At 38.9% G+C, this 22857-nt stretch overlaps 1 protein-coding gene across 9 annotated transcripts in view; it reads right to left on the bottom strand.

Annotated features, from left to right (window-relative positions):
• PNPLA7 (patatin like phospholipase domain containing 7) overlaps positions 1-22857 on the bottom strand; it is a 503274-nt gene that overhangs the window by 347826 nt on the left and 132591 nt on the right. For all 9 annotated transcript variants that reach the window (XM_053695647.1, XM_053695646.1, XM_053695653.1 and 6 more), the window contains one exon: positions 6078-6160. In XM_053695647.1, the coding sequence (XP_053551622.1) occupies positions 6078-6160 (83 nt within the window). The remainder of the gene's footprint in view (positions 1-6077; positions 6161-22857) is intronic.

Here is a 22857-nt window from a genome sequence, read left to right as displayed (position 1 = left end):
TTGACCCTGCTGGATTGTTGGTAAGATTGTCCGAATGGTTTCCATCTTGAAGGATGGAACTCTGAGGAACTTGTTTAATATCTTTAAATCCAGAATTGGCCTGAAAGTTCCCTCTTTTTTGGGAACCACAAACAGGTTTGAGTAAAACCCTAGACCTTGTTCCCCGGAGGGGACTGGGTTTATCACTCCCATCTTTGATAGGTCTCTTACACAATGTAAGAATGCCTGTTTCTTTATCTGGTCTGAAGATAAGCGAGACAGGTGGAACCTTCCCTTTGGAGGAAGTCCCTTGAATTCTAACAGGTATCCCTTGGAAACTATCTCTAGTGCCCAGGGATCCAGAACATCTCTTGCCCAAGCCTGAGCGAAGAGAGATAGTCTGCCCCCTACCAGATCCGGTCCCGGATCGGGGGCTACCCCTTCATGCTGTCTTGGTAGCAGCAGCAGGTTTCTTGGTTTGTTTACCCTTGTTCCAGCCTTGCATGGGCTTCCAAGCGGGTTTGGGCTGGGCCGCGTTACCTTCTTGTCTAGCGGCAGTGGAGTTATTAGCCGGTCCGTTCCTGAAATTGCGAAAGGAACGAAAATTAGACTAACACCACAAACTCCTCGCCATCCCCGTGGTAGATGCTACTTGTTCAGAGCGGCAAGGAGAATGACTGGGGGGCGGAGGAGGTGTTCAGGTGATATTTCCTAGTCAGCTTTTTACAGCTATACTGCATCACTTTCAAGTGTTTCAACATTTGGGTATTATGGCCCTTTAAGTAAGACTGTCTCTGTCTTTTATATGTCTGTCTCTTCTGTTTACAATATGTTCAGGCTATTACATAGTATGTCTGGAACCAATGTGGACTCATCTCTATTACAATCTTGAAATGTTACAGATTGTCTCAATTTTTATACATCCAATAAAACCATACTTTGTTAAAAGAGTCTCTGTTATTAATTACCCATGATGCCGAATCATGCATCTTATATGTCCAACTAATTTTATTTCGAATCTCCATCCATGAAGGTACTCCTACCTTCCAATATTTTGCTATATTTATCCTATTTATCGTGCATAGTATTTTAATGAATGTATTGATACGTTTATTAAAATTTGGAATACGGGTGGATGGAGTAGGGCTTGGGACATAGTAAGTTGAATTTCCTCATCAAGGAGGTTGCTAAGTAGTGTCAATAATAATCTCCAAATCTCTTGAACCTCCTCACACTCCCACCACATATGTTTATAGGTGCCCAGTTCCCCACACCCCCTATAACATAGTAAAGATTTTGTCTGGGACATGTGTGAGGTGATCAGTGGAGTTAGGTACCATCGAAATGCCATTTGTATAAAATTTTCCCGTAAATTTGCACTCAATAGACCTTTGCTTCCTGAATAGAAGATTTCGCCCCATTCTTGTTTTTCATATGTAATCTCTAGGTCAGATTCCCATTTAAGCATGAGTGAATTTTTAGTGTTGCTAGTGTCCGTTCGTATGGCTAAGGTGGCCCTCGTTTTACAACGGTTCAATTTACACCGTTTCAGAATAACAACCTTTTTTTTCCAGTCATGTGACTGCTATTGAAAAGCATTGAGAAACAGTGCATTGATTAAAATAGCCAGTAGGTGGAGCTGTCCGCTTATGTTGCAGCAAAGCCAAGCAAGCTGAAATTAATCAGTTTAACCAGACCTGAGCTATCGAGCAGATTTCAAAGGAACAAGATCTTCCTGTATATATATCAGTCCAGATTGGAATGCATAGAAAGAACTGTTTGCAGAAAAGTGCAAGTGAAGTCTGTGTTGTGTGATTATTTTATTAGGTTTATAATGCTGTTTAGCACATGTATTTGTTCATTTAACTTAGTTTAACTATATATTCTGTGTTGTGTGATTATTTTATTAGGTTTATAATGCTGTTTAGCATTTAAAGTCTTCATTTCAAAGCTTTAAAAATAATGTATTAGATATTACTTATGACAATTTTGAGAGGGGCCTCCCTCACTTCCCAGTGACTTACATTATAAACTGGGTTTCAATTTACAACAGTTTCGATTTACAACCATTCCTTCTGGAACCTAACCCCGGCGTAAACTGAGGGCTACCTGTATATATTTTGGAAATTGCTTTTTTTGGTCTACTCTTCTTTGAGTACATATTTTCCAGCATTGTATATGGTTGTTTAGAAGTGGTAGTGATATATTTATGAACCGCTGAGGAGAGCTGTAAATAGAGATACCATTATATGTTTTATTGGTGTAAGTTTGTCTTGAAGCTGGGTGTATGTTAGAATCTTTCCATTAAGTAGGATATCTGCCATCCTATACAGTCCCTAATTAAGCCATTTAGTGATAGAACTGTTAGTATCTGCCGGCAATACATGTCTAAGTGGTAGCATCAGAGAATGGGTAGGTAGTAGATAGTAGAGTAATGTGTCTTGACATCCAGTTTTCACTTTGTTTAGTAGTCATGTATAGGGTTTTTGTATGTGAATGTCTTCTGTCTTTCTCTGTTCCAAAGTATGTCATCTGGGTATGTCATCCCCTCAATTCCCACTTCCAGGGCCGTCCACATAGCATCAGTAGACCCCCTCCCCAACAATACTGTCTGGGAAATTCTTGCTGCTCAATAGTAATCAAGAATAATTCAAACTCCCACTCCTCTCAGTGTTCTATGCTGGGTAAGAATTCTCAAGGAAATTCTGGCCTTTCTGTTGCCTCTAATATACGTTACTAGTTCTGCCTGTAATTTAGACATCTCTGAAACTGGGAGTCGCAATGGCAAGGTTCTAAACAGATATAGCAATGTATAAAGTATAATGAAGTGGAATTATTCTATTAAATTCTTATTCATTTAGAATTTCAATACCTATTTATTTTACACCATTACAATCATTTTGCTCAGTGTACACATTGTGTGTTTTTATCTCAAAGTGTGTGGAATTTCATAATATTCAGACAACTATCATTTTCTGGGTTTCTATATACAAAGTTCATTTTGAGATTTAGAAGTGAATACATTTTCTCTTTCTTATAAGCTGTTTTATGTCCCATATTAAAGGGACATGAAACCCAAACTTTTTCTTTCTTGATTTCGGTAGAACATACAATTTTAAACAACTTTATAGTTGACTTCCTTTGTCAAATTTGTTTAATTCTCTTATATTATTTGTTGAAGGAGCAGCAATGCACTACTGGTTTCTTACTTAACACATGGGTGAGCGGGTATATATATATATATATATATATATATCTACAGTATATATATATATATATATATATATATATATATATATATATATATATATATATATATATATATATATACACACACACACACACATATATATGCAGCCACCAATCAGCAGCTAGAACCTAGGTTCTTTGCTGCTCCTGAGCTTTCCTAGATAAACCTTTTAGCAATAGATAACAAGAGAATGAAGCAAATTAAATAATAGAAGTCAATTGGAAAGTTGTTTAAAATTGTATGTTCTATCTAATGTCTAATTATGACTTTACTGTCCCTTTAACCAGCTTAGTACAGCCATTTATAAAGTACATTCAAGCCCAGGGCCTCTGCGCCTCCACGATAGCGAATGCGCAGGTTCCAACAAAGACTAGAACTGGTGATAATGTTTCCCCCGAGGAATGAAACAAAGATGAAAAGGTTGTAAATTATTATTACGTATATGAATAAAAAAAAAAACGCATCTCTGGTAAAGTGCAGTTGGACAGTTTCCCAAGTACCAGAGATTTCAGAGAATGATCTTGGAGAAGTGACCTTTTCAGCTTGGCAGAGAGCATGTTATTGGAAACCTTTGTCAGTGGTTTTTCAGTAGACTGAAGAGGGGGGGGTATAGTTAGAGGGAAGAGAGAACTGAGTGCACAAATAAAGTCTATAAGGAAAAATTAAACTTATCAGTGAACAGAGATACTGAAGAGGTGAGTATAGGATACATTTGGGGAGGAGAATAAAATGCAAAATCCCAAAGAGGATGTCAATAATTTGATTATCAGACAATAGAGAGAAAGAGGATGTGGAATTTGGAGATTTAAAAGAACATTGGAAGAAAAACGATTTGAATAAAGTTTTGTGCTGGACTATGTGGGAAAGGAGGCTTGAAGAAAAACAAGCAATTAAAGGGACAGTCTAGTCAAAATAAAACGTTCATGATTCAGGTAGAGCAAGCAATTTTAAACAACTTTCAAATTTACTTTTATCATCAAATTTGCTTTGTTCTTTTGGTATTCTTTGTGGAAAGCTAAACCTATGCTGATTTCTAAGCCGTTGAACTGCCTCTTATGTTAATGCATTTTGACAGTTTTTCACAGCTAGACAGTGCTAATTCATGTGTGCCGTCTGGATAACATTGTGCTCACTCCTGTGGAGTTATTTATGAGTCATCACTGATTGGCTAAAATGCAAGTCTGTCAAAAGAACTGAAATAAAGGGGCAGTTTGCAGAAGCTTAGATACAAGGTAATCACAGAGGTAAAAAGTATATTAATATAACAGTGTTGGTTTTGCAAAACTGAGGAATGGGTAATAAAGGGATTATCTATCTTTTTAAACAACAACAATTCTGTTGTAGACTGTCCCTTTAAAGTAAATCAATAGAGTTGTCCCTAGGTACAAGTTTTGCACAAACAAGCAGTTCCTGTTGGAATCAATATCAACTTAAAGAGCAACATATTTAAATTGTGCTCATTCATATGCTTGATAGATATTTTTATTATACTGTCCCTTAAATATCCGATCTCATTTCAAAAGACATAAAAGCGGAAGTGGAACTTTCTTAGTCCTGGATCAGACGGAACATTCAATTAGAAGAGACATTCCAATTTACTTAGATGATTTTAAAAAAAAAGTTAATTTGTTGAAAAGCATAACTAGGTATGCACAGGAGTAGCACACTACAGGGAGCTAACTGGTGATTGGTGGCTGTACATATGCCTCTTGTCACTGACTCACCCCAAGTGTTCAGCCTATCTCCCACTAGTGCATTACTGCTCTAAAGCTACATTTTACCAATTTCCAGAGGTTAAAGGGACAGTCTACACCAGACTTTTTATTATTTTAAAAGATAGATAATCCCTTTATTACCAATTCCCTAGTTTTGCATAACCAACACAGTTATATAAATACACTTTCTACCTCTGTGATTACCTTGTATCTAAGCCTCTGCAAACTGCCCCCTTATTTCAGTTCTTTTGACAGACTTGCATTTTAGCCAATCCGTGCTGGCTCCTAGGTAACTCCACGTGCGTGAGCACAGCGTTATCTATATGACACACATGAACTAACACCCTCTAGTGGTGAAAAACTGTCAAAATGCTTTCAGAAAAGAGGCGGCCTTCAAGGTCTAAGAAATTAGCATATGAACCTCCTAGGTTTAGCTTTTAACTAAGAATACCAAGAAAACAAAGCAAAATTGGTGATAAAAGTAAATTGGAAAATTGTTTAAAATTACATGCTCTATCTGAATCATATAAGTTTAATTTTGACTAGACTGTCCCTTTAAACACATAGTTATAGCATTTTCTTTTTTCCCTTTTATAACTCTTTTTACTCCAGAAGGGGACCTTTCATAAAGACTGTTTCGTCTCCAGATGCTCTCCCTCCCATCCCCTTCGCTCTGCTCATGACCTCCGCATCTCCTCCTCTCTTGTTACTTCCTCATATTCCCGTCTACAAGACTTCTCCAGACTGGCCCTACGTTTTGGAACTCTCTGCCTCGTTCCAAAAGACTCTCCACAAGTTTTCAAACTTTCAAGTGCTCCGTAAAGATTCTACTGTTCAGGGTTGCTTATAATATACACTAACATTTTCCTACCTTAGTCCCTCTCCTCCTTTAGTTATCCCCTTGAACCCCCTTAAGCATGTAAGCCCACAAGCCCAGCTGCTTGTAGATCTCCTTCATGAGAGATGATTTACAACAGTGAAACTATTATCAGGGCCCCCTATCCCTTTATCTCCAATAATTGTCACCTTACATATTAGACCCATTTTTTAGCGCCGTGGAACCTGTTGGCACTCTACAAATAACTAATAATAATAAGATATCCCTAGTAGTCAAATGAGAATATACACTGTACCTTTCTCATGATTTTTCGCCCATAAAACATCACTTTGTCCCTCTTCCTGAAACGGTAGCGCTGCACTTCTGGCTGCTGTTGCTCTGTAAGAAGAAAGCGCTGGATGTTACATAGATTCCTCATATTAAATTACCATAAAACATTATTACAGTTATGTGCATATAATAAAAAGGGTCAACTGAGGTAAAACAGTGTGTAAAAAAAAAACGGGAAAAAAAGCTTATAAGTATTTTAATAAAATTTCCAAAAATCTGCAAAATTACTTACACTTTAGTGTTGCCAAGTGTAGCCTGCTCCGCCTCCCTTATCAGTGTCCTATTCCAAACCTTGTGGTTATAACAAAGTGTGCATGTGAGGATAATTACCTATGCAAGCAAGGGGGGGGGGGGTTAAGGAGGGACAGAAGGTACTTCTATTGTTTGTTGCCAATGGGCTTGCTTGTTTCCCTGTGGATAATGTCACATGCTTTGTGAAAGCTTCAGCATTATACTGTGCACTGCTTTAGTCAGGTGTCATGTAACTGTGTCCTCTTCCATCCACGTGCACGAATGCCTTCTGCGGAAGCTATGGCCTGGATAGCACCTTTCATATATGGAAATGCCCAGGGGGGAGCTTGCTGCAAACAAAACTATGCCTGAATTAAAAGGGGTTAATGGGGGTTAAAACAGAAACCGCTTTGAAGGTAAGCTTTGGCTGCATTATATATTTAGAAAACATACTGTTTTATGTCCCTTTAACCCCTGAACAATTGTACCAATGTACTGCGCACAGTGCCTCTTTGCCAGCCCTTATACTGTAAGCTAGAACAGTGCGCTGGATCCGATTCTGCCAGCTGAAAAAAAATGTATCCACAATCTTCTCCTCTGATTTTTAAACTTTTATTACCATTGCCCAGTATGTATCAACAGTTAAGCAGTGCATTGCAAAATATCTACAAACAAGATACGTGTTAAAAACAATTAAAACCGTCAGTTTATTGGCAAAATGTCATTGTTTAGGACACCCCCCCCCTGAAAGTCTCAAGTATCTTTACCTTATCTCACCTGTAGTGACCAATTATAGAGACATAAAAATGCACTCATGTAATGATGAAGCAATCACTGTGTAAAATGTTGCAGGGTTAAAAGGGACATGAAACCCAAAATATGTCTCTCTCTCTCAATTTAGATAGAACATACAATTTTAAACTATTTTCCAATCTACTTTCATTATCAGATTTGCTTTGTCCTCTTTTGTTGAAAAGCATTCCTAAGGTAGTCTCAGAAGCAACAATACATTACTGGGAGCTAGCTGGTGGTTGGTAGCTGCACATATATGCCTTGTCATTGGTTTAACCAATGTGCTCAGCTAGCTCCCAGTAGAGCAATGCTGCTCCTTCAACATAGGATACCAAGTAAATGAAGCAAATCTGATAATATAAGTCAATTAGAAAGTTGTTTAAAATTGCAAGCTCGGAATCATGAAAGAAAATGTCATGTCCCTTTAAAGGGACAGTCAAGTCCCAAAAAAACTTTCATGATTCAGATAGGGCATTTTAAACAGCTTTCCAATGTACTTTTATCATTAATGTTGCTTTGTTCTCTTGGTATTCTTAGTTGAAATCTAAACCTAGGAGGTTCATATGCTAATTTCTTAAAACTTGAAGGCCGCATCTAATCTGAATGTATTTTGAGTTTTCCACCACTAGAGGGGGTTAGTTCATGTGTTTCATATAGATAACATTGAGCTCATGCACGTGAATTTACTGAGGAGCACTGGTTGGCTAAAATGCAAGTCTGTCAAAAGAACTGAAATAAGGGGCAGTTTGCAGAGGCTTAGATACAAGGTAATCACAGAGGTAAAACGTGTATAATTATAACTGTGCTGGTTATGCAAAACTGGGGAATGGGTAATTAAGGGATTATCTATCTTTTTAAACAACAAAGATTCTGGTGTTGACTGTCCCTTTAAGGTTCTGAATCTCGCAGAGTACACTCAAAACATATGCTCCTGCAGCTCTGCATCGGTTATAAAAATAAATGATTTAAAAAACACAGCCTATCAGTGAGCCTAACCAGAGCTGCAGAAGAACCTCTGGTATTCTGCTATAGAGAGGAAGTTATGACTTACAACCTACTTCTTTTATCTAATTTGCTTCATTCTTTAGGTATCCTTTGTTGAAGAAATAGCAATGCACATGGGTGAGCCAATCACACAAGGCTCTATGTGCAGCCAACAATCGGCAGCTACTGAGCATATTTAGATATGCTTTTCGCTAAAGGATATCAAGTTAAAAAACATAAATTATACTTACCTGATCATTTTCTTTTCTTCCGATGGAAAGAGTCCACAGCTGCTTTCATTACTTTTGGGAAATAAGAACCTGGCCACCAGGAGGAGGCAAAGACACCCCAGCCAAAGGCTTAAATACTCCTCCCACTTCCCTCATCCCCCAGTCATTCTGCAGAGGAACAAGGAACAGTAGAAGAAATATCAGGGACAAAAGGTGCCAGAAGAATAAAAACAAAGATGCCCCAAATAAAAAAGACGGGTGGGGAGCTTTTCTTCCATCGGAAGAAAAGAAAATTATCAGGTAAGCATAATTTATCTTTTTCTTCCTAAATGGAAAGAGTCCACAGCTGCATTTATTACTTTTGGGAAAACAATAGCCAAGCTATAGAAGACACTAAATGCCAAACGGGAGGGTACAATAGGCGGCCCATTCTGAGGACACCAGGCCTGAAATCCACTACCCAAAAAAAAACTTACTTCGACCGAAGCTGAAAAAACAGGAAGGGAAAAAGGCCACAAGGACACTGACCAGCAGATAGCTCGAAAGCCTAGCTAGAGACCACAACTCAGACTCAACTGAGCCAACAGTCCTCTGGGAGACACCGTCGCCCAACAGTCGATCTCCCACCATACACCCGTTTACTAGCAAAGGGAACCCCAGCCGAACTCCCAAAGGAACAAGGCAAGAACCAAATGGAAACCGAAGGTGACCATAAACGTCATAAAAGGAAAACCCTCAATTAAACCAAGCTCGGAAGACCCAATGGGTCCTGACAACAATGGGAGGCACGCCCAATCCAAATAGAAACCACAAGGTATACAAACAGGTAGCAGAACAGAGAAAGGGACTCTCAACCTCCTGCCAAGAATTGGAACAGCTAGCTAGCACACGATCAAGGCGCAAACAGCTGAAGCTGGTTTTAAAAGAGCAACCCCTTGCTTGCCAGGCAGCAAGTCAACCAGCACCTAGGGACTACTGAAAACCCAGACGAAGGAAAACACCTGAGTCAAGAACACACGGCCATCGTTTAGGATGACAAAGAATAATATTTGCAAGAAGCGGCTACCAAAATGTAGAGAGTTTAACCTCCACTATAGAAGGCACACTCTAAACAACCGAACCGCCAGACCTACACATAGGTCTTGAAAATAAAAGGAGAGCCCAGAACCTCAACGAGGACCAATGCGCCCCCAAGATCCGAGAAGAACAACAGATCTCTGGACCTACCTTGAGCCGGGCCAACCCAAGCATCGGCAGGTCCGAAACCAGGGAACCAGAAAAACCCCAGCTCAAACAACGAGCAGAAAGATGGCACAGCCATTACAACAGTGCTCAGATGCCAACCCGAACACCACATGGAGACCAACGACAATGCCGTAGACCAAGAGATATAGCTAAAGGCCCAACATAGACTCAAGGCAGAGCCAGGAACTCTCCAGATGGACAGAACAACCCAGAGAGCGTACTGCTCTCCGAATAGGTTAACCCGTCTGTCCCAACCTCCTAAGATAGGGACCACACTTCCGAAAGAAGGAGATAAGCCTCCCGACAAAGGGGGCCGGCAAAAGGGCCGAAAGGACAGAGCCCCTGCCAGCAGGACACAGCCAGAAGCTGAACCGAGAGAACAAATCTCCAACGCCCTGATTTGGAAGGAATCCCCTAAAGATTTTAACTTGCTAGCACCAGACAAGGTACCATAGCTGCAGCTGCAACTAGCCCAACCATAAGACAAAGTCCAAGTTTCGTGGAACTGGGGAACCCCATACCAGCTCTAGATCCTAACAGTCCGGTACCACCCGCAATGGGATCCACAAAGGAAGCGCTGAGTGAGAGCCTCAGACACCGGAAGAACCAGAGCGAGGAGGTCCGAGCCCTCTAAAATGAGAACCCGGAAACTGAAATCCCCCGTCTGATATAAAAACCAGACCCCCGAGAGATAACCAGAGAAAGGCCAAAGTAAAATGGACAACGGAGAAAAACTTGCAAGTCCCGCCAAAAGACGAAACCACCCCTTGCCAGAGTCCAACGCTCAAAGGAGCTAAGGAAGCAAAGACCGAAACAAGGTCACTAGAGAACAAGGGGATACCTTGAGGACAAAGACACTCGAACAAAGGCTAGTCTCCACATCACCCCCCTAAAATCAGAGGAGAAGATGAAAGAAGGATGCAGAGCATCCCGCAGCTCCGGGGAAGAAACCTTAAACAGAGCTCAAGGAGACCCCACTGCCCATGGCCCTACAAAGGAACCAACTCCTGAAGGGAACCAGGTCCCCGAGGAACAGATGAAGTCCGAAAGGTCTCAAGAAGAGAACCACAGCAAGAACAAGTCCAAGGACAATTCCAGAGCCTTAGAAGGCCAAACCGCCAAAAAACCGCGGTAAGGAGGCGCTAAACCCCCAATCCTCCCAAGAGATGAAAGAAACTCTAGGCCCCGAGAAAATCGGAGCAAAAAAGTAAATTTATGCTTACCTGATAAATTAATTTCTTCTACGATATGACGAGTCCACGGATTTTATCCTTACTTGTGGGATATTAACCTCCTGCTAACAGGAAGTGGCAAAGAGCACCACAGCAGAGCTGTATATATAGCTCCTCCCTTCCCTCCACCCCCAGTCATTCGACCGAAGGTTTAGGAAGAGAAAGGAAAAGCTAAAGGTGCAGAGGTGACTGAAGTTGTAAAAAATAAAATATAATCTGTCTGAAAAATGACAGGGAGGGCCGTGGACTCGTCGTATCGTAGAAGAAATTAATTTATCAGGTAAGCATAAATTTACTTTTCTTCTACAAGATACGACGAGTCCACGGATTTCATCCTTACTTGTGGGATACAATACCAAAGCTACAGGACACGGATGAAACGGGCGGGACAAGACAGAGATCTAAACGGAAGGCACCACTGCTTGAAGAACCTTTCCCTTCCCTAGCAGGGAAAAATGTCAGCCAGTTCTGATATACCAAGTCTCCTCAGAAATAAAAGACTGAACATACCTCAATGCTGCTTGTAGCATGAAACCGTTCTCCACACTGAAGATTTCTCTTGCACTACCTTCAGAAACTCTGTGGGAACCAACATGGATCTTAGTTACATCTGCTAAGATCATCAACCTCAGGGCAGAAATCTTCTTCTTCCATATCTCCCTGAGGAAAATAGTACTCACCGGTACCATTTAAAATAAAAAAACTTCTTGATTGAAGAATCTAAAACTAACACCTCACTTTACCTCTTCCTATTACTAACACAGGCAAAGAGAATGACTGGGGGTGGAGGGAAGGGAGGAGCTATATATACAGCTCTGATGTGGTGCTCTTTGCCACTTCCTGTTAGCAGGAGGTTAATATCCCACAAGGATGAAATCCATGGACTCGTCGTATATTGTAGAAGAAAGAGTGACGCAACGGAACTCCACTGACCCTGTCAATCAGATTGAAGGCTGAATAGGACTAACACCACATGGATCCTTTTAGAGAACTTTGCTGAACTTATAAAGAAACCAGCCAGGCAGAACAGGCGCCACGTGTCTGAATAAGCCACAGAACAGAAGATCTGAATCCCAGGACCAGCCGCAACTGGGGTCATAACTGTCAAGCTGCCTAAATCCTCCCTCAGAGGGGAAGGTAAAACAGACAAACATAGGACTAACGTGTCCCTTAACAAACTTCCGAAGAAGCAACCAGAGAGAATCGATCCCAGAAGTTCCCCAAGGAAACACATAATCGAAAATAAAAGGCATCCTAACCGAATAAAAGAAAAATATAAGGCAACTCGTAGGTTAACGACCAGGAAGAACAGGCATACCCGCAGGACCAGCCAAATGGAACCCCGATCTTTCAACAAAAAACTGGGAAAGACCTCAATAAGCAGACAGTTTGGAGATTATGTCATCCCCTCATGTCTAATGAGGTGAGCCATTCGAAGTAGAATACTGCGGATTCCCGTATCCGTTAAGGATAGGATCCTCTAATAACTCAAAAACGTGTCTGAGTAAAAGACGAAGATGCGCTATTCTGTAATGAAAGGCACAACACTCAGCAATAGCTGCACCTGCAGGGAACTGTATGGGCCCACCCAAGGCTGGTAGACCCAGGACAATCGGGCACGAGCACAAACGCAAATAAAAACGTCTGGACTTTGCAGACGCATAATCGCCAAAAATATGTGAAAGCAAAAACGAGCTGCAACCTCCGGGGGGGGGAACAAGCCTCCCTGTAAGGAGGGATAAACATAATCTAGGTTACCCGCATGTGTAGTAGTCGGGATTGGTAGGGAACTCGCCTCTCGAAGGACAGAACCCCCAGAGGTGGATGGCTCAGCAGACCCCTGATTCCCAGAGCCCGAGGAAACGGGCGCTCTTCACAAGTCGAAGAATCTGAAATTTTAACAGACTCAGCATCAGAATCCTCCATAACTAGATAGAGAATTAAATAATATAGCCTAAAAAAAAAAACTTAAACGGCACCTGACACCCACAATGGATGGGGCACTCATCACCTCCTAAAACCAGACACTAGCAGCCTCTAATTTTTCAGTCGCCACACGGTCAGGAATGCGGAAATAGAAGACTAGAATGTAAACACATCCAGTCACAAGGTGAACCGTACAGTCCAAAAAGCGCGTCCAACCATAAGGTCGCGTCACTATAAAAGGCCTTTATGTTTTCGGAAAGAGCCCAGTTAACACTACACATAAGCAGATTGAATCACATAACAAACATGATTAGAAAGCAGGCAGTGAAGCTAAGTTCGACAACACCGATTGCTAGTGGAGCTGTTAATATGAGTCGGGATGGTTTCTAAGAATGACTCTCCCTGCATCTCCGGACTCTAACTTTCATCCAGGCCCTCACTGAGAGACTGACAGGACTACTTAAAGCTCCCGTCCCATGTCGAAGAGAACTACCCTCCATAAGAGATAAAACAAACTTCTGACACTTCTCTGCCAACCTCCTGGGACGAAAGGCAAAGAATGACTGGGGATGAGGGAAGTGGGAGGAGTATTTAAGCCTTTGGCTGGGTTGTCTTTGTCTCCTCCTGGTGGCCAGGTTCTAATTTCCCAAAAGTAATGCATGCAGCTGTGGACTCTTTCCATTTGGTAAGAAAAAGCAAATTAGATAATAGAAGTAAATTGGTAAGTTGTTTAAAATTGCACGCTCTTTCTGAAAAGCAGGGACGCAAGTTCAGGAGCGTGCATGTGTCTGGTCCACTATATGGCAGCGGTTTTGCAAGAGAAGGCAGCACTATGTGGCAACAGTTTTGCAGCAGTGTTATATTAGCAAGAGCACTAGGTGGCAGCACTATTTCTTGCCATGTAGTGCTCCAGATGGCTACCTAGGTATCTCTTCAACAAAGAATAACATGGGAACAAAGCAAATTTGATAATAGAAGTAAATTGGAAAGAAAAAAAAATGTTCTGTCTGAATCACAAAAGAAAATGTTTGGCTCTTTTGATAAACATATTGTTGTAACCTGAGATATTCACATCGGTTAGTTGCAGTTTCTTGCGGCGCTACAACGACAGATCTCCTAGTACCAGAGAATTGTGCCGTTATGAGAAGCAAGAGTAAGAGACTATCTATAATTAAGAGGTAAATATTTTTTCTGTAATATTTTATGAAGACAGACTCTGAAGTTGTTAAATCGCTTGGTTTATGCTGATTTGACGTCAGAACTCTTCTAATATGTTATATAAATTCAATTTAAAAAAAATCATACTAAAATGTTATAATCAAACTATGTATTTATTCAAAATGAATGTACCTTTAAATGTAAAAAATGAAAATTGGCCAAAAGAAAAAAAAAACTCCTGAGATTTTTAGCAGGATAGCTGCAGTCTATTTACTTATTAATCCGTTTAGGACCGGTTACACTTTTACACTGACTCACTCACAGTTTGCCTAAGGGTTTGATCTCCCCAGTACAATTATCTGAAATGCAATATGCTCTTTTATCACAACATGTCACTTCCTGTGTGTATGTATAAATGTATGTGTTTATATGTATGTATGTGTGTATAAATGTATGTGTTTATATGTATGTATGTGTGTATAAATGTATGTATGTATAAATGTATGTGTTTATATATATGTATGTATGTATAAATGTATGTGTTTATATGTATGTATGTGTGTATAAATGTATGTATGTATAAATGTATGTGTTTATATATATATGTATGTATGTATAAATGTATGTGTTTATATGTATGTATGTGTGTATAAATGTATGTGTTTATATGTATGTATGTATAAATGTATGTGTTTATATGTATGTATGTATGTATAAATGTATGTGTTTATATGTATGTACTGTATATGTATGTGTGTATATGTATGTATGTGTATGTATGTATGTGTGTATATGTATGTATGTGTGTGTATGTATGTGTGTATATGTATGTATGTGTGTATGTGTGTATGTGTGTATATGTATGTATGTATATGTGTGTATATGTATGTATGTGTGTATGTGTATTATGTATGTATGTGTGTATATGTAATTATGTATGTGTGTATGTACGTATGTATGTATGTATAAATAAAAAGAGAGAAGCGCTGAACCTGGGAACGAACAATAGCATAATAGCTTGCTCTATGGCAAGTTACCACCCAAGAAGCAGCCTCTTTTTGCTCAACATGTGCCTTTCACAGAGAAGAACTTTCCTGAAGCATATCAGTCTGATCCTGACTTCACAGTACAGTCCAGCCCCGAAATACCAGGCAATCACTCTCTGAACAAGAGAAACAGCAAAACCCCAGACCTACGTTTCGGCCTATTGTGGGCCTATGTGTGTATATGTATGTATGTATGTATGTGTGTATGTGTGTATATGTATGTATGTATATGTGTGTATATGTATGTATGAGTGTATGTGTATTATGTATGTATGTGTGTATATGTAATTATGTATGTGTGTATGTACGTATGTATGTATGTATAAATAAAAAGAGAGAAGCGCTCAACCTGGGAACGAACAATAGCATAATAGCTTGCTCTATGGCTAGTTACCACCCAAGAAGCAGCCTCTTTTTGCTCAACATGTGCCTTTCACAGAGAAGAACTTTCCTGAAGCATATCAGTCTGATCCTGACTTCACAGTACAGTCCAGCCCCGAAATACCAGGCAATCACTCTCTGAACAAGAGAAACAGCAAAACCCCAGACCTACGTTTCGGCCTATTGTGGGCCTCGTCAGTGAGGTGCAGCCATATCTCTCTAGGCACACTGAGCAACGGGTCCACGTCTGGATTCCCGCATCACACTTAGGGAGACTTCCCAAAATGTCATAATTTGCATAAATAAAAAGAGAGAAGCGGGTCCAGGGATCCTCAGAGTTCTTCTCTGTGAAAGGCACATGTTGAGCAAAAAGAGGCTGCTTCTTGGGTGGTAACTAGCCACAGAATAAGCTATTATGCTATTGTTCGTTCCCAGGTTGAGCGCTTCTCTCTTTTTATTTATGCAAATTATGACACTTAGGGAAGTCTCCCTAAGTGTGATGCGGGAATCCAGACGTGGACCCGTTGCTCAGTGTGCCTAGAGGGATATGGCTGCACCTAGAAAAGCTAGAGGCCCTTAGAAACACACGCCCACTTCACGGACCTTAAATGAAAGAGCCGCATACACCTGTCCACTCACATTTGCCTCTGACGAAGAAGTTGCACCGGACTTCGAAACGCGTAAGGTTTCTTCAACAGTGGGCGGACAGGGCCTAACTAACTATTGCTAGCGGAAATTAGTATTATATAAAATGTAGAGGGGTTTCTTAGCTAAACCCCTCTACATTTTATATAATACTAATTTCCGTTACCTTGACTACAACAGTAACACAAGTCCTCTTAGATAATGACGTTAACACGTCACGCACGCTCACTTTGACTAGCACGTGAAGCGTCATATCACAAGCGTAGCTAGAGGCCCTTAGAAACACACGCCCACTTCACGGACCTTAAATGAAAGAGCCGCATACACCTGTCCACTCACATTTGCCTCTGACGAAGAAGTCGCACTGGACTTCGAAACGCGTAAGGTTTCTTCAACAGTGGGCGGACAGGGCCTAACTAACTATTGCTAACACTTACTTTCGTCTGACACTCGTTTCTGCAGAACATCAGTGTGCTTACTATTATTTGAACGTACATTGCCCTCAGTATTGGCAATCGCTTGAACTAACTAAGCTTTGTGTGCCTGTTATAGCAAAGCTTTGTGTGCCTGTTATAGCATAACTTGCTTTTTTATTGTGCTTGCTATTAATTTTAATCAATCACTATTGGTAAACGCACATTGCCCTCAGTATTTGCAATCGCTTGAACTAAACAAGCTTTGTGTGCCTGTTATAGCATAATTTGCTTTTTTTGTGCTTGCTATTAACTTTTATTTAATCGCTATTGGCAACAAAAGACTGTACATTTCTCTCACTGCTGGTAGCTGGGGAAAAAGGGTGTTTAAGGCCAATTAATGGTCTAATCTGCATTTATTTGCACCCCAAGTCCATTTGCTAATCTACTATATACTGTTACTTAGTGATTATAAACTGTCATTGGAACCACAAGGGCGCATTCCTACTAATGACATCTATCAACACACAAAGGACAAAATAATTGGTTTGCATACACAAATTTTTTTGCAAACTGCATTTTAAATCTGTGACATCACTACTACAAGCTACTTCAACCTAGGAGGCAGTCCACGGTTCTGTGTATATATGTTTTATTCTTACCTCATAAATGATTGAGGGTTTTAAATGTAAGCGCATATTATTATTCTATTAAATATTGCTTTGTATAAAACAATATTATGCTATGTGCTTTTTTCTGTTTTCATATATGATCAACATCCCAATAACCTCCTGAGGAGATAGAAAGTTTATCCATCCGAAGGCACAGAGGGGATACTACATTCCTACCACCATAGAAAGAAAATATACGGAGACGGATTACAGTCTACAGCCTCTTTACCAAAGAGAGTCCAGAATCCTCATATCTCACCGAAGAGAGTCCAGGATCTCCATTTGAACAAGTTTGACAGCTCCAGAGAGAGGACCATTCCCGGATTAACATCAGGAAAGTAACATACAGTGTTCCATCTTTAAACCGGGCTCACATCTTACCTCATAAGATTGAGGTAACAGCTGGTAAGCAGTAACAACTTACTTTACTGAACTTTTGTGAAGATTATCATCCCGATACAAGTTTCAACCTCTCATTGTCTTATGGTTTTATATGTAATTTCATATGTACATTTAGACAAGATTCAGGAATTCTTAATATTTTTCCTATAGTTGAGCGCCTCTATCTAATATTGGAATCCTCTTTTTACATATATATTTACAGAGTTAGGGGTACTCTGTTTCAGTATTGAGGCAGCACACTATCCTTCACCTTAACTTAATATATATTTTTTTCATTCCAGTAAACCAACAACTATTGATAATTCACAGTACACTTTTAATACAAAAATAGGATCTATCTCATGGTTATAATAAGAAATTATTATTAGATCTAAGATTTAGCGCTGGTGACTCTTCAATCACAATATATATATATATATATATATATATATATATATATATATATATATATATATGTGTGTGTGTGTGTGGTGATGTAAGATGTATATAGGGATGGCGCTGGATATAGCTCTGTAAAGGAAATATAGGTAAAATTGCAGCCTGAGAGTCACTATCTAGGTGATATGAACCCCTACTTACTTATCACCAGATAGAGGTAAGTTAATGTTTCTGAATAGCACAGAGGTGGGGGGAAGACATACAAATACATATAGGGGATAACTCTACAATGGCGCAACCTATAATGTAATTAAAAAAAAAGTCTTTTAGGAGTATCAATAATTCTATGAATACGCCTAATAGCCTATTACTGGTGTCAGCCGCTAGTATACTATATGGATAGATGACTGGATCTAAAATTCAATGTCCAAATGTCAATGATACTGTATCAGTAAATAAGCTATTGTCATTAATGACAGAGGGGTGGGTACCTCTAAATCAATAATAATACGTGATGTAAATAGCTGTCTTCACAGACTAGGTACATATAAATTCTGTCCGTAGATATGCATATCATTAGGGATATACACAATGTATCGAGTACACAGATATAACAGCAATAATGTAAATACTCTATATATCAAATACAAGAGGCGATATATCCGTTTATAAAAAAGATGTAAAATGTCACTTATATTGTCTTAGAAATAAAATGCCAAAGTACAGCGCTACACTGCCCCTTGTAGGGGTTGTGTGGCTTAAGATGGTGTCCACGACAAGTGGTGTATATATATAGAAAAATAATAAAGTAAAATGAAATAAAGTGTATGGATAAAAATGTAACAATTATTTTATTCAAAGAAACATAAAAAATACAAAAAGTATACGATGAATTTAAGAAGTTAAGGTGACGATAAAACCATATATGGAAACTCTATATTAGGAGTTAATACAAAAGGATACTATCCTATTAGTATCACTGATATGACCGAATATCTAATTTTATGAATGTCCTATTAAATGTCCAGATAATGGTGTCCAAAAGTGGATGTCCAGAAAAAAAGGTGTCCAAAAATATATAATAAATTAAATGAGTGTCCAGGGGATTATAAAGTGATATAGTCAAAGGGTGTCCAAAAACAGTTTATCCAATTTATCCGAAAAAAATTGGATCCAAAAGTATGTGTATATATCTCCAGAAATGTGGGTGGGTGGTGATCCAAATCTTTAAATGGTATAAAAAAATGGTATAAAAAATGTATTACTCAAAAAATACTCAAAAAAATGCAGTTGGAGTGAAAAAAACATAATTTATGCTTACCTGATAAATTCCTTTCTTCTGTAGTGTGATCAGTCCACGGGTCATCATTACTTCTGGGATATTACTCCTCCCCAACAGGAAGTGCAAGAGGATTCACCCAGCAGAGCTGCATATAGCTCCTCCCCTCTACGTCACTCCCAGTCATTCGACCAAGGACCAACGAGAAAGGAAAAGCCAAGGGCGAAGTGGTGACTGGAGTATAAATTAAAAAATATTTACCTGCCTTAAAAACAGGGCGGGCCGTGGACTGATCACACTACAGAAGAAAGGAATTTATCAGGTAAGCATAAATTATGTTTTCTTCTGTTAAGTGTGATCAGTCCACGGGTCATCATTACTTCTGGGATACCAATACCAAAGCAAAAGTACACGGATGACGGGAGGGATAGGCAGGCTCTTTATACAGAAGGAACCACTGCCTGAAGAACCTTTCTCCCAAAAATAGCCTCCGATGAAGCAAAAGTGTCAAATTTGTAAAATTTGGAAAAAGTATGAAGCGAAGACCAAGTTGCAGCCTTGCAAATCTGTTCAACAGAGGCCTCATTCTTGAAGGCCCAAGTGGAAGCCACAGCTCTAGTAGAATGAGCTGTAATTCTTTCAGGAGGCTGCTGTCCAGCAGTCTCATAAGCTAAACGAATTATGCTACGAAGCCAAAAAGAAAGAGAGGTAGCGGAAGCTTTTTGACCTCTCCTCTGCCCAGAGTAAATGACAAACAGAGAAGACGTTTGTCGAAATTCCTTAGTTGCCTGTAAGTAAAATTTTAGAGCACGGACTACATCCAGGTTGTGCAGTAGACGTTCCTTCTTTGAAGAAGGATTTGGGCATAAAGAAGGAACAACAATCTCTTGATTGATATTCCTGTTAGTAACTACCTTAGGTAAGAACCCAGGTTTAGTACGCAGGACTACCTTATCCGAATGAAAAATCAAATAAGGAGAATCACAATGTAAGGCTGATAATTCAGAGACTCTTCGAGCCGAGGAAATAGCCATTAAAAATAGAACTTTCCAAGATAACAACTTTATATCAATGGAATGAAGGGGTTCAAACGGAACGCCCTGTAAAACATTAAGAACAAGGTTTAAACTCCATGGTGGAGCAACAGTTTTAAACACAGGCTTAATTCTGGCCAAAGCCTGACAAAAAGCCTGGACGTCAGGAACTTCTGACAGACGTTTGTGTAACAGAATGGACAGAGCTGAGATCTGTCCCTTTAATGAACTAGCAGATAAACCCTTTTCTAAACCTTCTTGTAGAAAAGACAATATCCTAGGAATCCTAACCTTACTCCAAGAGTAACCTTTGGATTCACACCAATATAGGTATTTACGCCATATCTTATGGTAAATCTTTCTGGTAACAGGTTTCCTAGCCTGTATTAAGGTATCTAAGAAGAGGAATATCATCTTAGCATCCTTATACATTCACATTTCTAAAATATCCACAACTATTTATTTCAAGAACATTTCATTTGGATAAATAACTTGAATATATCACAAGGATTCTCCTATTTTTTTTAAAAGGGATCTTTTAGGTCCTTTTTTTTTTTTTTGGACACATTTTTTGGACACACTTCTAGGGCCCATTTTTAGGTGTACACCTCAATCCATACATCTTTTTTCCCCACACGGTTTGGAATTTTTTCTTTTTATACTTTTAACATAATTCAAAATTTCTATTTATTTTTTAAAAAAAATTTATCTTTATATTTTTTTCACCATATATTTTTTCACCTTATCTCTTTTTTCACTCCAACTGCATTTTTTTGAGTATTTTTTGAGTAACACATTTTTTATACCATTTTTTATACCATTTAAAGATTTGGATCACCACCCACCCACATTTCTGGAGATATATACACATACTTTTGGATCCAAAAAAAACTTTTTTTCCGATAAATTGGATAAACTGTTTTTGGACACATATGTCACCCTTTGACTATATCACCTTATAATCCCCTGGACACTCATTTAATTTATTATATATTTTTGGACACCTTTTTTTCAGGACATCCTCTTTTGGACACCATTATCTGGACATTTAATAGGACATTCATAAAATTAGATATTCGGTCATATCAGTGATACTAATAGGATAGTATCCTTTTGTATAAACTCCTAATATAGAGTTTCCATATATGGTTTTATCGTCACCTTAACTTTTTAAATTCATTGTATACTTTTTGTATTTTTTGTTTCTTTGGATAAAATAATTGTTACATTTTTATCCATACACTTTATTTCATTTTACTTTATATTTTTCTATATATATATATATATATATATATACACACCACTTGTCGTGGACACCATCTTAAGCCACACAACCCCTACAAGGAGCAGTGTAGCGCTGTACTTTGGCATTTTATTTCTAATTCGATATACCGGAATCTGGTTGGGAGATTCCGCCTTTATGAGGTACAGCTTGTATGGTATTTATTGTGGTGCTGCAAGATATACACTTGTCTAAGTCACTTATATTGTCCCCTTCATTAGTGGAAAACCGTTAACGAATAAAGAATAAAGCTCTTCTTAGTTATAAATCCAAAACGATAATAGATGGACAATACGGCTCCCTTTGGGAGTTTACTCACACTTCTTCACCTCAATCCTATGAGGCAAGTGCCGCGTAAGGACACCATATCTTCATTTGCAGAAGTGCTCTCTTCATTATAAGAACTTTTCCATTACCGCCTACGTTATACCAAGCACTAATGTTTTTAATTACCTCATATTCTATTGAGGTCTTTTATTGTAAGCACAAAATTGATTGAAATAAAACAGAGTGTAACTATTACAAATTGGGTTGCACTATATTTTTCTCTTTTTGTGTCTTTATATTATATATGCTTGGAGACGATCCTTCAGAAGAGCAGCAGTGAGTTCTAAGGACACGGAGAGACGATACGGATCTGTTTCCCCAAGGGTTTTCCCTTACACTACGCGGCACTTACCTCATAGGATTGAGGTGAAGAAGTGTGAGTAAACTCCCAAAGGGAGCCATATTGTCCATCTGTTATCGTTTTGGATTTATAACTAAGAAGAGCTTTATTCTTTATTTGTTAATTGTTTTCCACTAATGAAGGGGACATTTTACATCTTTACATCTTTTTTATAAACGTATATATCGCCTCTTGTATTTGATATATAGAGTGTTTACATTATTGCTGTTATATCTGTGTACTCGATACATTGTGTATATCCCTAATGATATGCATATCTACGGACAGAATTTATATGTACCTAGTCTGTGAAGACAGCTATTTACATCACGTATTATTTATTGATTTAGAGGTACCCGCCCCTCTGTCATTAATGACAATAGCTTATTTACTGATACAGTATCATTGACATTTGGACATTGAATTTTAGATCCAGTCATCTATCCATATAGTATACTAGCGTCTGACACCAGTGATAGGCTATTAGGCGTATTCATAGAATTATTGATACTCCTAAAAGACTTTTTTTTTTAATTACATTATAGGTTGCGCCATTGTAGAGTTATCCCCTATATGTATTTGTATGTTTTCCCCCCCCGTGCTATTCAGAGACATATATATATATATATATATATATATATATATATGTGTGTGTGTGTGTAGTGTAGTATGTGTATGTATTATAAGTGTGTACATACGTGTATATGTATAACTGAAGCATGTTTGTGTATATCTGTGTGCATACATGT

Source organism: Bombina bombina, chromosome 12 (assembly GCF_027579735.1).
Source record: "Bombina bombina isolate aBomBom1 chromosome 12, aBomBom1.pri, whole genome shotgun sequence".
NCBI lineage: Eukaryota > Metazoa > Chordata > Amphibia > Anura > Bombinatoridae > Bombina > Bombina bombina.
This window is presented reverse-complemented; position numbering and strand designations above follow the sequence as displayed.